Consider the following 13441-nt stretch of genomic DNA (forward strand, 5'->3'; position numbering starts at 1 on the left):
TACATATCTGCGATTTTTTAGGAACTGTTGAAATTCATACCACAAATTTTTGTATGAACCCCTTGTATTGTACATTTAATTTCCTTCACTTGGACACATTTTATACAATGTATTGGAGGGGGTTGCATTTTTTTTTAATTATATATGCAAATTACATGCGTTTTTGCTCATATTTTGGGGTGGTGGTTTTAACATTTTCCTCAATTCTGCATTTTCCTCAGTGACTCAGCATCTCAGCTACATGGTGAGCAGCAACTTTCCTTTTCATAATATTGTTACATTCCAGCCTGTATTTTCCATTGTTTAATTTTCCTCAATTTCATGTTTTTTAAGTCTGGACTGCATGAGAACATAAAATAGGGATTTCACTGTAATATTATGTTGATGTTTGGAATGTTAGACCCATGTATAACTAGATAAGCGCAATTCTCATAGTAGACAATTTGTATAGAGACTGACTAGTCATTTCAAAATACTTTTCAAATGTTTATACACTTAATCAGCGTTCGAATTACTGCAGGTTCATCAACAGAAAATGAATAATTACACGCACTTCGTATATCTGGTAACAAGTTAAGCTAGTTGGAGGACTGTGGTGGTGTGAAGTAAATGTAAATGTCGTGTGACTATGGGCTCCCGTCTGGTAGACCGTTCACCAGGCGAAAGTCTTTCAATTTGACGCCACTTTGGCGACTTGCGTTTCGATGGGGATGAAATGATGATTAGGACAACACAACACCCAGCCCCTGAGCGGAGAAGATCTCTGACCCAGCCAGGAATCGTATCCGGACCCTTAGGATTGACATTCTGTCGCGCTGACCAGTCAGCTACCGGGGGCGGACGTGGTGTCAAGTAATCCCAGAATATTGCTGCTATCGCAATGAGTAGCTGCACTTTGTACAATATATATGAAGTGCTTGTAAGTATTCACAATCTGAACAGTAGCTTGAAACTTGAATGTCTTGGTAGCATCATTTTTCTTAATGTGGTAAAGTGATAATGGAAAATCCTATGTGGAATATGACTATCGGTACAAAGGAAGGCCAATTCTTGTCATCGCTGAGTAACATATAGGCACCCTAAAAAGGAGTTACTAACTACAGTATAGTCATTGAAGTTTTGTTACTTAGTAGCCTACACACAGACAATGTTCTACTTATAAAATTTTTCCTTGCATGAGAAAAATATTTCTCTTTAAAAAATAAAAAAGGAGGGCAAAAACTAAAATAAAACTTACTAGTGATTGACATGTGCTGGCACTGTTTGCGTAGGTAATCTAGAAGGCTTCCCAGCGGTGCCAGCTCCGTCACCATCATCATGGGCTGAGACAGAACGACACCAAACAGCCTGCAAGAGCAACGGCAAGAACACCAATGCAAACAATATTGTGTCAGCACAAGACTACAATGACAATTACTCACCTACCAAATGGCAACAACCACTATGTAACAACAACTACCACCTAGCATAACTCTGATCAGTTACTTTGCATACTGATTGTACCTCTTGTTTTTTGTACGTGTCACAGAAGTGAGCGAGTCAGGGAATTGAGGAAGTCTTTAGATACAGACCACTGGCTCTGATACGAACAGAATGCAGGAATCACACTGATATTCAGCAATACAATCAAGGGACTCTGACAAGACTTTCTTCACAATAATCTGAACAGGATTTGAACTGTCTTCCTTACTGACAACAGCACAGATAAATAACTTCCCAACCACATCAGTAAATACAAGAACTCTTACTCCCACACACAGCACAGCTTCTAAGTTACCAGAAGCTCACCCTAGTCAACTTTGGTACCTGGTAGCTCACATTTTCCATAGGTAAGAATTCGAGTACTGAGAAGCACTGCTATCCAGTATCGACAGTCTGTTTAAAATTACTTCAAGACTAACACAGGAGGTGCAAAACAGAGTTTCCGAGACTGGCACAAAGCACAAGTATAGTCTTACATTTCATTTGACTCACTCAAAACTATTGGTTATTAAATGTACAAAGTTGTAACTGGTATTAATGTGCTATGGAAGAGCTACACTATGTTTTCATTTCCGTTTATTTACAGCAACAAATTTTTAAGACAAAGCATAGGACATTTATGAAAACACATTTCCTGATGACATTGCCAATTTTGAGACATGCAGGAAACGTTTTTGTTATCAAGTTTACATGAACACATTATGAAAACAAAATCTTAATAGTACTACATACTTTCATTTCCTCCAAACTGGAACTCAACAACAATCTAATGACAGACAATTCGAGTAAAATGTGATGCACAATGCCAGGCTCAGGTGTGAAAAACTCAGCAGTCGCCCATTACATTTCATTGTGAGAAACAGATTGTTAGATTTATATTTAACCCCTTATTATATTTTCTGATCAAATTTTCTTCTAATTGCAACAAAGCAAAAAAATTATTCCTGTTAACTGATGTGAGGAAACTTATTGACAGGCCTATAAAAGTGATGAGAATAGTGATACAAAATACACTACTCCAGTATTGCAGCAACTGTTAACACAAACAGCAAAAGTTATTTCTGCTGTGTGATTATGACTGATCTCCTGAGATGAACTTCATTCATATCTCAGTTGTGTACTTATTAACAGTCAAAACTTTCACATACAATAATAATCTCTAAACAGCATTTGCAGGTTTACCTCACAAGATTCGGATGGTCCAGAGCATGCATTGCTTGCACTTCACGCACAAAATCCTCCAGGATGCCTGGCTGTCCTAGTGCATCACGTTTGAGTATTTTAACTGCAACAGGATGTACATGACCTGACGGTGTTGTCCATTCTCCACGTCGAACTACTCCAAATGAGCCATCGCCGAGCTTTGACATTAGGCTATAAATTGAAAAATATGTTGCATTTGAGCACATAAAAGACATTTCAAACAGAAGGTTGTTATACATGACTGACTAACGAAATGATATTGTAAAAGAGGACAATTCTGTGACACTTTTAGAACTTTTTGTAACAATTTGTACGAGTATGTACCACACCACGTAATTTCCACATATATATGGAATTTTTTAACCTTTATCCTTTAATTTTGACAGAAATGAAGTTTTTTATCTGCAATGAGGTATTCGGAATGTGGTACATTAATTGTCACAATGTTATCCCCAGCTCAGGACAACACTGTGACATGAAATCCAAAACAGGGAAAGCAGACGAAGTCATACATCATCACAACAATGGGCTGACCTTGCATTTCTTTACAACTTTGTTACAAATATGCCACATTTTATGAGTTTTGTTTAATCTACACACAGATAGAAATGTCACAAAGTTTGTCAGTTTGGTGTGTCTTACTTTTCTGATGTTCTTAAAATACAAATTATAGGCCTTAATAAATAAAGTAAGAGGGGAAGAAAGTAGTCTGCATTATGCAATGTAATAAAACATTTATACAATTATTTACACAACTCTTCAGTGAAACCGTGTAAGAAAAAATAGGTCAAACACATCTAACACAAAATCCTCTAATAACATTATTAAGACCAAAGTGTTGGACACTTACTTAAGGGTTCAGTTTATGAGAAAAAAATAAAGTCTTGACACATTCAGTACAATATTCTGAGCAACAGTATGATATATTTAAAAACAAAGTTATTATGTGAAATAAAACTTTGCCTTTTCTACTAAACCTCACAAATGTCTCCAATTTCATTAACAGAACCTGTTTTCTAAAATTTTAATTCGCACACTTGTTTCTGCAGGTATGTGTATTGTTATAAACTTATCTCTATAATCTAAGGAAGTAACTTTTCTCACTTACCAATAGCTGAAGGAGTTTTTGTAAAATTTCACTTTCTGTAGAATGATCTACACAATTAACTTACTCATGTTAACATACCCTCAGTTATTTAGCTCTTCGTCCGTAGCACAAAGCATCCAAGAAATCTATGAACAGGTTTCTCCACCTCACAAAAAAATCGGCTTTGTTACCAGCTCAGATGTAATACACATACTTGTAGCTTCCATCACTAATAGTAGTATTATGCAGGAATATCTTGCCACAGAGCTGTCTATCGAATGTTAAGCTGAATTACAGTAGTTAAGAATAAAAAACTGGAGTGCACTGTTGTCACAAAGTTGCCCACTTTTATGGCGCTAAGAAAATTATCAAATACAAATAAAATGTTGACAAAAACCAAATTCGTCAGTCATATTAGGCAGAGTGTCACAAAAAGCCCAACCTCTTTGCATTTACATATGTCTGCTGTGTGTGTGTGTGTGTGTGTGTGTGTGTGTGTGTGTGTGTGGGCGCGCGCGAGAGAGTGTATACCTGTCCTTTTTTCCCCCTAAGGTAAGTCTTTCCGCTCCCGGGATTGGAATGACTCCTTACCCTCTCCCTTAAAACCCACATCCTTTCGTCTTTCCCTCTCCTTCCCTCTTTCCTGATGAAGCAACCTTGGGTTGCGAAAGCTTGAAATTTGTGTGTGTGTGTGTGTGTGTGTGTGTGTGTGTGTGTGTGTGTGTGTGGTTTTTTATTGTTTCTATCTACCAGCGCTTTGCCGTTTGATAAGTCACAGAATCTTTGTCTCTTATATATATTTTTCCCATGTGGAATTTTTCCCTCCAAGGAGATTTCAACCAACTTCTAGCCCATACCTGGCACAATACTCAGATTTCTTTCATTTCCCAGAAGCTTGGGAAATCAGCTGAAGAATAGACAGGCCTGGCAGTCTTATGGTAAAACATGGGCCCAAAAAACAAAAGATGCAATTAATAAAATATTTCAGGCTATTATGTCATTGTCAGATGGATGTCCCATGAAAACCCAACGTTTTGTCTCCATCTGCAGAGGACATCGGAGCCTCTTTGAATGTTTGGTTCATACCCTGGCTTGCTACTGACTGCAGCAAAACTCCTTTTACCCATGCTCTCACACAGTGGTGTGGCATCACATGCTCTGAGTAGCCTGGTGCAATTAACTGTTGTCGGTTGCTGTTCTTCACTGTTACTATACCCTTGTGGTGGCAGAGTCTTACACATATTCTTCAGCACTGGGATCCAGATGTAATTCAATGCACGAGTGTTCCACCATGAGGTGATAGCAACAGTGGACAATGGCAACCAACAACAAGCAACTGAGCCCAGGTACACTATGTGATCAAAAGTATCGGGACACCTGGCTGAAAATGACTTACAAGTTCGTGGCACCCTCCATTGGTAATGCTGGAATTCAATACGGTGTTGGCCCACCCTTAGCCTTTATGACAGCTTTCACTCTCACAAACATATGGTCAATCAGGTGCTGGAAGGTTTCTTGGGGAATGTCAGCCCATTCTTCATGGAGTGCTACACTGAGGAGAGTTATCGGTGTTGGTCGGTGAGGCCTGGCACAAATTCAGCATTCTAAAACATCCCAAAGGTGTTCTATTGTCATGTAACCATTCCACCACAGGCCGTGCATTATGAACAGGTGCTCGATCGTGTTGAAAGATGCAATCGCCATCCCCGAATTGCTCTTTAACAGTGGAAATCAAGAAGGTGCTTAAAACATCAGTGTAGGCCCATGCTGTGATAGTGCCACACATTGTGTACCATGATACGTCACTCACACAACGCTTTTCCACTGTTCAATCATCCAATGTTTACGCTCCTTACACCAAGCGTGGTGTCCTTTGGGATTTACCGGCATGGTGTGGGGCTCCTCAGCAACCACTCAACCATGAAATCCAAGTATTCTCACCTCCCGCCAAACTGTCATAGTACTAGCAATGGATCCTCATGCAGTTTTGAATTCCTGTGTGATGGTCTGGATAGATGTCTGCCTATTACACATTATGACTCCCTTCAACTGTCGATGGTCTCTGTCAGTCAACAGACGATGTCGGCCTGTACGCTTTTGTGCTGTACGTGTCTCTTCACGTTTCCACTTCACTGTCACATCGAAAACAGTGGACCTAGGGATGTTTAGGAGTGTGGAAATCTTGTGCACAGACGTATGACACAAGTGACACCCAATCACCTGGGCACGTTCATAGTCCACAAGTTCTGTAGAGTGCCCCATTTTCCTCTCTCACGATGTGTAATGACTACTGAGGTCACTGATAGGGAGTACTTGGCAGTAGGTGGCAGCACAATACACCTAATATAAAAAACTTATGTTTTCTGGGGGTGTCCAGATACTTTTGATTACATTGTGTATATGAAGAATGTGATGTCACGCCACTGCGCAAGAGCATATGCCAGCGGAATTTTGCTGCAGTCAGTAGCGAGCCAAAGAGTGAATCAGACACTCAAAGAAGCTATCACCCTTCTTGAAACTGTCCTCTGCTGATGGGAACGAAATGTTGGGTTCTAAAAGGAAATCCATCGACCATGGCATAATACCCCACAATATTTTAATAATTGTGATATTTCCAGCTGTGAAAGTTTACATTTTACAATTGAACCAAAAGATAGCAGGATCAGATCCCAATATTGGAATACCTCAGTCTGTCTGCATCCTAGTGTGAAGTTCACAATACTTGAAGATTCACCAGGAATGAATGTGTTTCGGATTCCCACATTAAACTATAGGTCCCCTTTCTCCAATAGGAATTTTATTTCACATGATATCTTTTTTTCTAAATATAACATAGTGTTGCTCAGAATATTGTACTGAATGTGTCAAGACTTTCTTTTTCTCTCAAAATCTGAACTTGTAAATAAATGTCCAACAGTTTGACCTTAATTATGTTACTTAGAAGATTTTGCATTAGATGTAAGTGTTGCGAGCACACAAGTTACTGAACTAAGTGCAACTGAAAGTTTTCCAGCAGGGCACTGAGCCACCCAAAAACCTGTTATTATTATTACTATTATCTTTTTGCCTTTCTCAGATGTTATGTCTGGTTAAAAATGGAAAGTGACGCGGACCTTGATCAAGCTTGACTTCCTTTTAACTGTACGGTATATGTTACATTGCATTTAGGAACTTTCAGGTAATTGAACATGTATCAATAATTACAGATTTCTGTAGTTGTATATATGCGTGTGGATGTAGCTGTATTGCTTTGATGTACTGGTGGATATTGTGTGGTATTACTCCTGTAGTTGATAGTATAATTGGTATAATGTCAAGTTTACCCTGATGCCACATGTCCTTGACCTCCTCGGCCAGTTGGATGTATTTTTCAATTTTCTCTCCTGTTTTCTTCTGTATATTTGTTGTATTGGGTATGGATATTTCGATTAGTTGTGTTAATTTCTTCTTTTTATTGGTGAGTATGATGTCAGGTTTGTTATGTGGCGTTGTTTTATCTGTTATAATGGTTCTGTTCCAGTATAATTTGTATTCATCATTCTCCAGTACATTTTGTGGTGTATACTTGTATGTAGGAACGTGTTGTTTTAAAAGTTTATGTTGTAAGGCAAGCTGTTGATGTATTATTTTTGCGACATTGTCATGTCTTCTGGGGTATTCTGTATTTGCTAGTATTGTACATCCGCTTGTGATGTGATCTACTGTTTCTATTTGTTGTTTAAAAAGTCTGCATTTATCCGTTGTGGTATTGGCATCTTTAATAATATGCTTGCTGTAATACCTGGTGTTTATTGTTTGATCCTGTATTGCAATCATGAATCCTTCTGTCTCACTGTATATATTGCCTTTTCTTAGCCATGTGTTGGATGCGTCTTGATCGATGTGTGGCTGTGTTAGATGATACGGGTGCTTGCCATGAAGTGTTTTCTTTTTCCAATTTACTTTCTTCGTATCTGTTGATGTTATGTGATCTAAAGGGTTGTAGAAGTGGTTATGAAATTGCAGTGGTGTAGCCGATGTATTTATATGAGTGATTGCCTTGTGTATTTTGCTAGTTTCTGCTAATTCTAGAAAGAATTTTCTTAAATTGTCTACCTGCCCATAATGTAGGTTTTTTATGTCGATAAATCCCCTTCCTCCTTCCTTTCTGCTTAATGTGAATCTTTCTGTTGCTGAATGTATGTGATGTATTCTATATTTGTGGCATTGTGATCGTGTAAGTGTATTGAGTGCTACTCCAAATGAGTAGGTCAATATTGGCATAGCATAAGTATTTATAGCTTTTGTCTTGTTTCTTGCTGTCAATTCTGTTTTCAGTATTTTTGTTAGTCTTTGTCTATATTTTTCTTTTAGTTCTTCTTTAATATTTGTATTATCTATTCCTATTTTTTGTCTGTATCCTAGATATTTATAGGCATCCGTTTTTTCCATCGCTTCTATGCAGTCGCTGTGGTTATCCAATATGTAATCTTCTTGTTTAGTGTGTTTTCCCTTGACTATGCTATTTTTCTTACATTTGTCTGTTCCAAAAGCCATACTTATATCATTGCTGAATCCTTCTGTTAGCTTTAGTAATTGGTTGAGTTGTTGATTTGTTGCTGCCAGTAGTTTTAGATCATCCATGTATAGCAAATGTGTGATTTTGTGTGGGTATGTTCCAGTAATATTGTATCCATAATTTGTATTATTTAGCATGTTGGATAGTGGGTTCAGAGCAAGGCAGAACCAGAAAGGACTTAATGAGTCTCCTTGGTATATTCCACGCTTAATCTGTATTGGCTGTGATGTGATATTATTTGAATTTGTTTGGATATTAAGTGTGGTTTTCCAATTTTTCATTACTATGTTTAGGAACTGCATCAATTTAGGATCTACTTTGTATATTTCCAATATTTGTAGTAACCATGAGTGGGGTACACTATCAAAAGCTGTTTGGTAATCAATGTATGCGTAGTGTAGCGACCTTTGTTTAGTTTTAGCTTGATATGTCACCTCTGCATCTATTATCAATTGCTCTTTACATCCTCATGCTCCTTTGCAACAGCCTTTTTGGTCTTCATTTATAATTTTGTTCTGTGTTGTATGTGTCATTAATTTCTGTTTAATGACTGAAGTTAATATTTTGTATATTGTTGGTAGGCATGTTATGGGGCGATATTTAGCTGGGTTCGCTGTGTCTGCTTGATCTTTAGGTTTCAGATATGTTATTCCGTGTGTAAGTGTATCAGGGAATGTGTATGGGTCTGCGATGTAACTGTTAAATAATTTAGTTAGATGTGAATGTGTTGAGGTGAACTTCTTTAACCAGAAATTTGCTATTTTATCATTTCCAGGGGCTTTCCAATTGTGAGTAGAATTAATTGCTTGGGTGACTTCATGTTGCAAAATTATCACTTCAGGCATTTGTGGTATCATCTTGTATGAGTCTGTTTCTGCTTGTATCCACCATGCATGCCTGTTATGTTGTACCGGGTTTGACCATGTGTTGCTCCAGAAGTGTTCCATGTCTGTTATATTTGGTGGATTGTTTATTTTAAAGTGTGTGTTATCTATTGTCTGGTAAAATTTCTTTAGGTTTGTGTTGAATGTTTGGTTTTGTTTCCTTCTATTTTCACTTTTTTTGTATCTTCTGAGTCGTTTAGCTAATGCTTGTAATTTCTGCTTCTTTTCGTCTAATTGCTCTGTCGCTTCTTGTTGTGAGATTTTATCTAACCTTTTTCGTTTTTTTTTCCGAGATTTCATTTCTTATAAATTGTGTTAGCTGTCCGATGTCTTTTCTCAGTTTTTCTATTTTGATCTGTAGCCTGTGTTGCCATGCTGGTTTTGTGGGTTTCTTCTGTGTGTTGGTTGGTTCTGATCTCTGCCTAGTGTGTATATTTAGTGTAGTGAGTGCTCCTATATAAACCAGTAGTTGTAACTCTTCCATAGTTGTGTTTTCATTTATTTTGTTGTGTATGATTGTGTTGATAGTTTTTATTGTTGGTTCGACTTGTGGGTTATTTGGCGGTCTATGCAAGAATGGTCTAATGTCTGTATTTGTGTCTTTGTATTCTATATATGTTAGCTGAAATTTTTCTTCTATATCTAACATCTGTGTCACTTCGTGTTCTATTTGTGCTTGTTCTGGTGGCTGTCTTAAGATTTCGTTTTCCTCTGATTGTTTAATTGGTGCGTGTTGTTCTTTGTTTGTTTGCTCTGGGATGTTTGAGTCCATTACTGTATTTTCTTCTTCTTCTGATTGCACATTATTTTGTTCCAGTATTTGTTGTACTTGTTGTTTGATGTTTTCTAATTCTGACTGGGGTATCCTGTTATTTTTTATTACTACACGGATCTGATCAGCTAGTCGTTGTTCTGTTAAAAATTTTAATTCTGGGTATCTGGTAATAAATGTTGTGTATACTTGTGATCTGTATCCAGTTGTGTTGGTTCCTAGGTTTGTTGCTTGGTAATAACAGAACATGAGGTGTTGATTAACTTCATCTGACCATCTCATCCTCTGTCTGTTTTCCTTCTAGGGTGGTTGCAGGAAGCATATCCTGCAAAACACCTCTATTTGGATTTAAATCATTTTCCAGTTGGCTAGCAATGTCGTTACCATTGTGGGCGGGCATAGGGTTCAAGCGTCGTCCCCGACCATGACGGCACTTGTCCGAGGCTTCTTTAGTTCTGTCCTGAACCAACTAATCATACTAAAAGGGGGGTTAGCCCTATTAGTGGTTTGTTCTTTTCGTCGCCTTTTACGACTGGCAGAACATACCGGAGGCCTATTCTTTTCCCAGGCCTCCACAGGGATTATTATTATTATTATTATTATTATTGTTATTCTTTGAGGTTATATGCTTCAGAAAGTAATACTGAATACCATCACACTGTTCCAAACTCCTGTTAGCTGCAGGTGCTAAAGTAAGTCACCTTGTCACCTTTTGGCAAAACTTGTGATGAAGAATGTTACACTAAGCCCGAATTTCTTCAAATTTTTTCCAGCGAATAGGGCAAACATTAAAATAATGGTAAATATTGACCATAAATTTAGATGCTTCTTTACCTAAACACCTCAGTGCCTTTACACAATATCATGCAATGCATAAATGTTCCTAGTTCTGATGTTTACTAGTTGTCTGACTCAGGTCTCCCGATATTACTATCTAAAAGCCTGAATAATTTTTTATTGACTGAATCCCAGCACATTGTCTGACCTCATCATTTGGAATTTATTCAAGAACAAGTTGGTCAGGAAAGCGCTTCACATAATTTCTGACGTAACATTTCATGCCTGCTTTCCTGATAAAGTCTTAGGTGTTGCATTCACAGGCGCTGACTCCATGGGGCCTGAGGGGGCCTGAACCCCCCCCCCCCCCCCCCCCCCATGTAAAAATCACAAAATTATGTTGGATTTTTTTTTTTGTTTGATGATAGTTACCTTTTAAAATACATTCAGTAATGATTTAAAACAAATAATTATTACAGCAGTAAGAAGCTTAACTGAAAACGAGTGGTGTGAATCACGATAATGTTACGGTGCTGCGGGCACCCTTAGAATTCGTCCCAGTGCGTGAACCTTCGGGTAAAGCCTGTCGGCGGCGGGCCAGCGCTGCGGCCGCGGCAACATAAAAAGGACTGGTGCCCAAGCGCCTGAAACCCTCCGCCTCGCATCGCCTTCACACTTCGAGACATTACGATGCAGCAGCTATATAAAGGCCGCCCTGCTGTCACAGTTTCATTCAGTGCATGCTGCAGAAGTGTTTAGTTTTCAGACTTTAGTGTCTAGTGGATTATTTTATATAATGATATTATATTCGTTTAATTTAGTCACTTTGTGTATTGTGAATTAAGTTTGCAATTGATAAATTTGTTACCAAAAAGGTGCACTTGGAGGTTGATGATACTGCAAGTCAACCTCCAACAATTATTGTGTCGTCAACTGCTTCATCATCTTCAGGCGAGAACTGTTCACAGCCAAAACATGGACAATCTGGTAAGGGAAGATCATTTCAGATGTCTTGGTTGATCAAATATACATGGCTAGAACATGAATCAACCGAAAAAGTTTTTTGCAAAACCTGCTAAAAATCTATTACAATTTCCTTAAAAAAATGAAGAATAATATTAAGAAGAAGATGCATTTACTTCCCTAGGGTTTTCTAACTGAAAAAACGCTTTGGAAAAATTCTTTCTTCATAAAAATATGTTTACGCATAAAGAAGGTGTTCTGAAAAATGAAAATATAACTAACAATTGCTTTACATTTTTGGTATCATGCATCACATGTATTTCTCCTAAAAGAGAAGAGAGAAACATCTCTATTAAACCTGTTATACCATGGCAATTAAAAAATAAAAATATAAAAACAAAAAACCTCTATAAGTTTGAAAGAATCCAGCATTGTCTTAACTGCTGACTTTTGGGAGATCTGATTTGTACCGATACCATCCCACAAGTGTCATAGCAATGGAACTGCAAGTTTCTGTGAGCCAGTGACAGCAGCCCTGCCAAGTCTGTGCTGTACATCGGTCAGCCCCATCTCATCAATTCTTTCAATGACTCAAACCTCAAGCATCTCAGCAATATTTGCACTTTAATTTCATGTGTCCTTATTTGAAAACACGTCAGCTCATCATTGACGTTTTCAGCAAATTTTCCTTCATGGTTCCTACGCACTCTATTACAGATCATTCCAAAATCCTAGTGTTGTCGTCAATGTTTTGCCCCAAGGGACTACCTGAAGTGATTGAGACTGACAATGGACCTCAATTTGTTGCTGCCGAGTTTAGCCCTTTGGCTGCTGCATCTGCAGGTCCGGCTGGCCATGTCGAGCGCGCCCTTGAGGTAGCCTAGTCCATTTACTTGTGCTAACAACCGCCTCTGCAGACGTCTGTGCCTGGGCTCTTCAGTTGGCTGACCTAACACCTCCCCTGTGCCGAGTACGATCAATGACATTACAAATAAACGCAGTGTATCTGGATACTTATTCCATAGCTTTGAATCTGGAGATAAATTGCTTGACAGACATAATGTTGTATTGAATAGTACTATTTCTCTTTTTCTTTTCTTTTCTCGTATATAACCTATATGTAAACTGAATGAGCTTCAAACCAAAGACATCGCCAAAAGTAAATTAATGAGTTGTTTTGTGGCAAGGATAATGTTTTGATACATTGTTAAATATCTGTACAAGACAAAGTAATAAATACGCTCTTCAATTTATTAATTCATGTAGCTTCACCCTTTTGTTTCAGGAAGTGGTAGCATACGGACATATGCTTGGATCCATCGTACAAGCATTTTTAAAGATTTCCATTGTTTGATCATTGTTAAAGATGTGTATTTTAACCATTCATTAAAAGGAGTTATTAGGAAAGGAATATTTATTTGCATGGTTATAAGTTGAACTACTTCTGTTCATCATTTGACTCGCCGCCGAGCTCCTGCATCAAGAGGTTCGGTGCAGACAAGAATAATTAATGCTGTAACTTGGGGAGCATTCCTGCATTGATATTGTCACACTGAAGACTAAACACAATGGAATTAATATGAAGGTAATGACTCAAACTTGACAGACACCTATTTAACTTGGTTTGCTTAAGCTAAAAATATTGTACTTCGCGTGTTTAAGAACTTATAGACAGATCGACAATTTCAACGGTTGTCGTAATTATTTGATACAAT

General features: G+C 38.0%; 1 protein-coding gene across 3 annotated transcripts in view; it reads right to left on the reverse strand.

Annotated features, from left to right (window-relative positions):
• Nucleotides 1–13441, reverse strand: part of LOC126473599 (activated Cdc42 kinase Ack) — a 516119-nt gene that overhangs the window by 411690 nt on the left and 90988 nt on the right. For all 3 annotated transcript variants that reach the window (XM_050100753.1, XM_050100752.1, XM_050100754.1), the window contains 2 exons: nucleotides 2665–2856; nucleotides 1238–1347 (listed from right to left, as the gene is read on the reverse strand). In XM_050100753.1, coding sequence (XP_049956710.1) covers nucleotides 1238–1347; nucleotides 2665–2856 — 302 coding nt within the window. The remainder of the gene's footprint in view (nucleotides 1–1237; nucleotides 1348–2664; nucleotides 2857–13441) is intronic.

This window comes from Schistocerca serialis, chromosome 4 (assembly GCF_023864345.2).
Source record: "Schistocerca serialis cubense isolate TAMUIC-IGC-003099 chromosome 4, iqSchSeri2.2, whole genome shotgun sequence".
NCBI lineage: Eukaryota > Metazoa > Arthropoda > Insecta > Orthoptera > Acrididae > Schistocerca > Schistocerca serialis.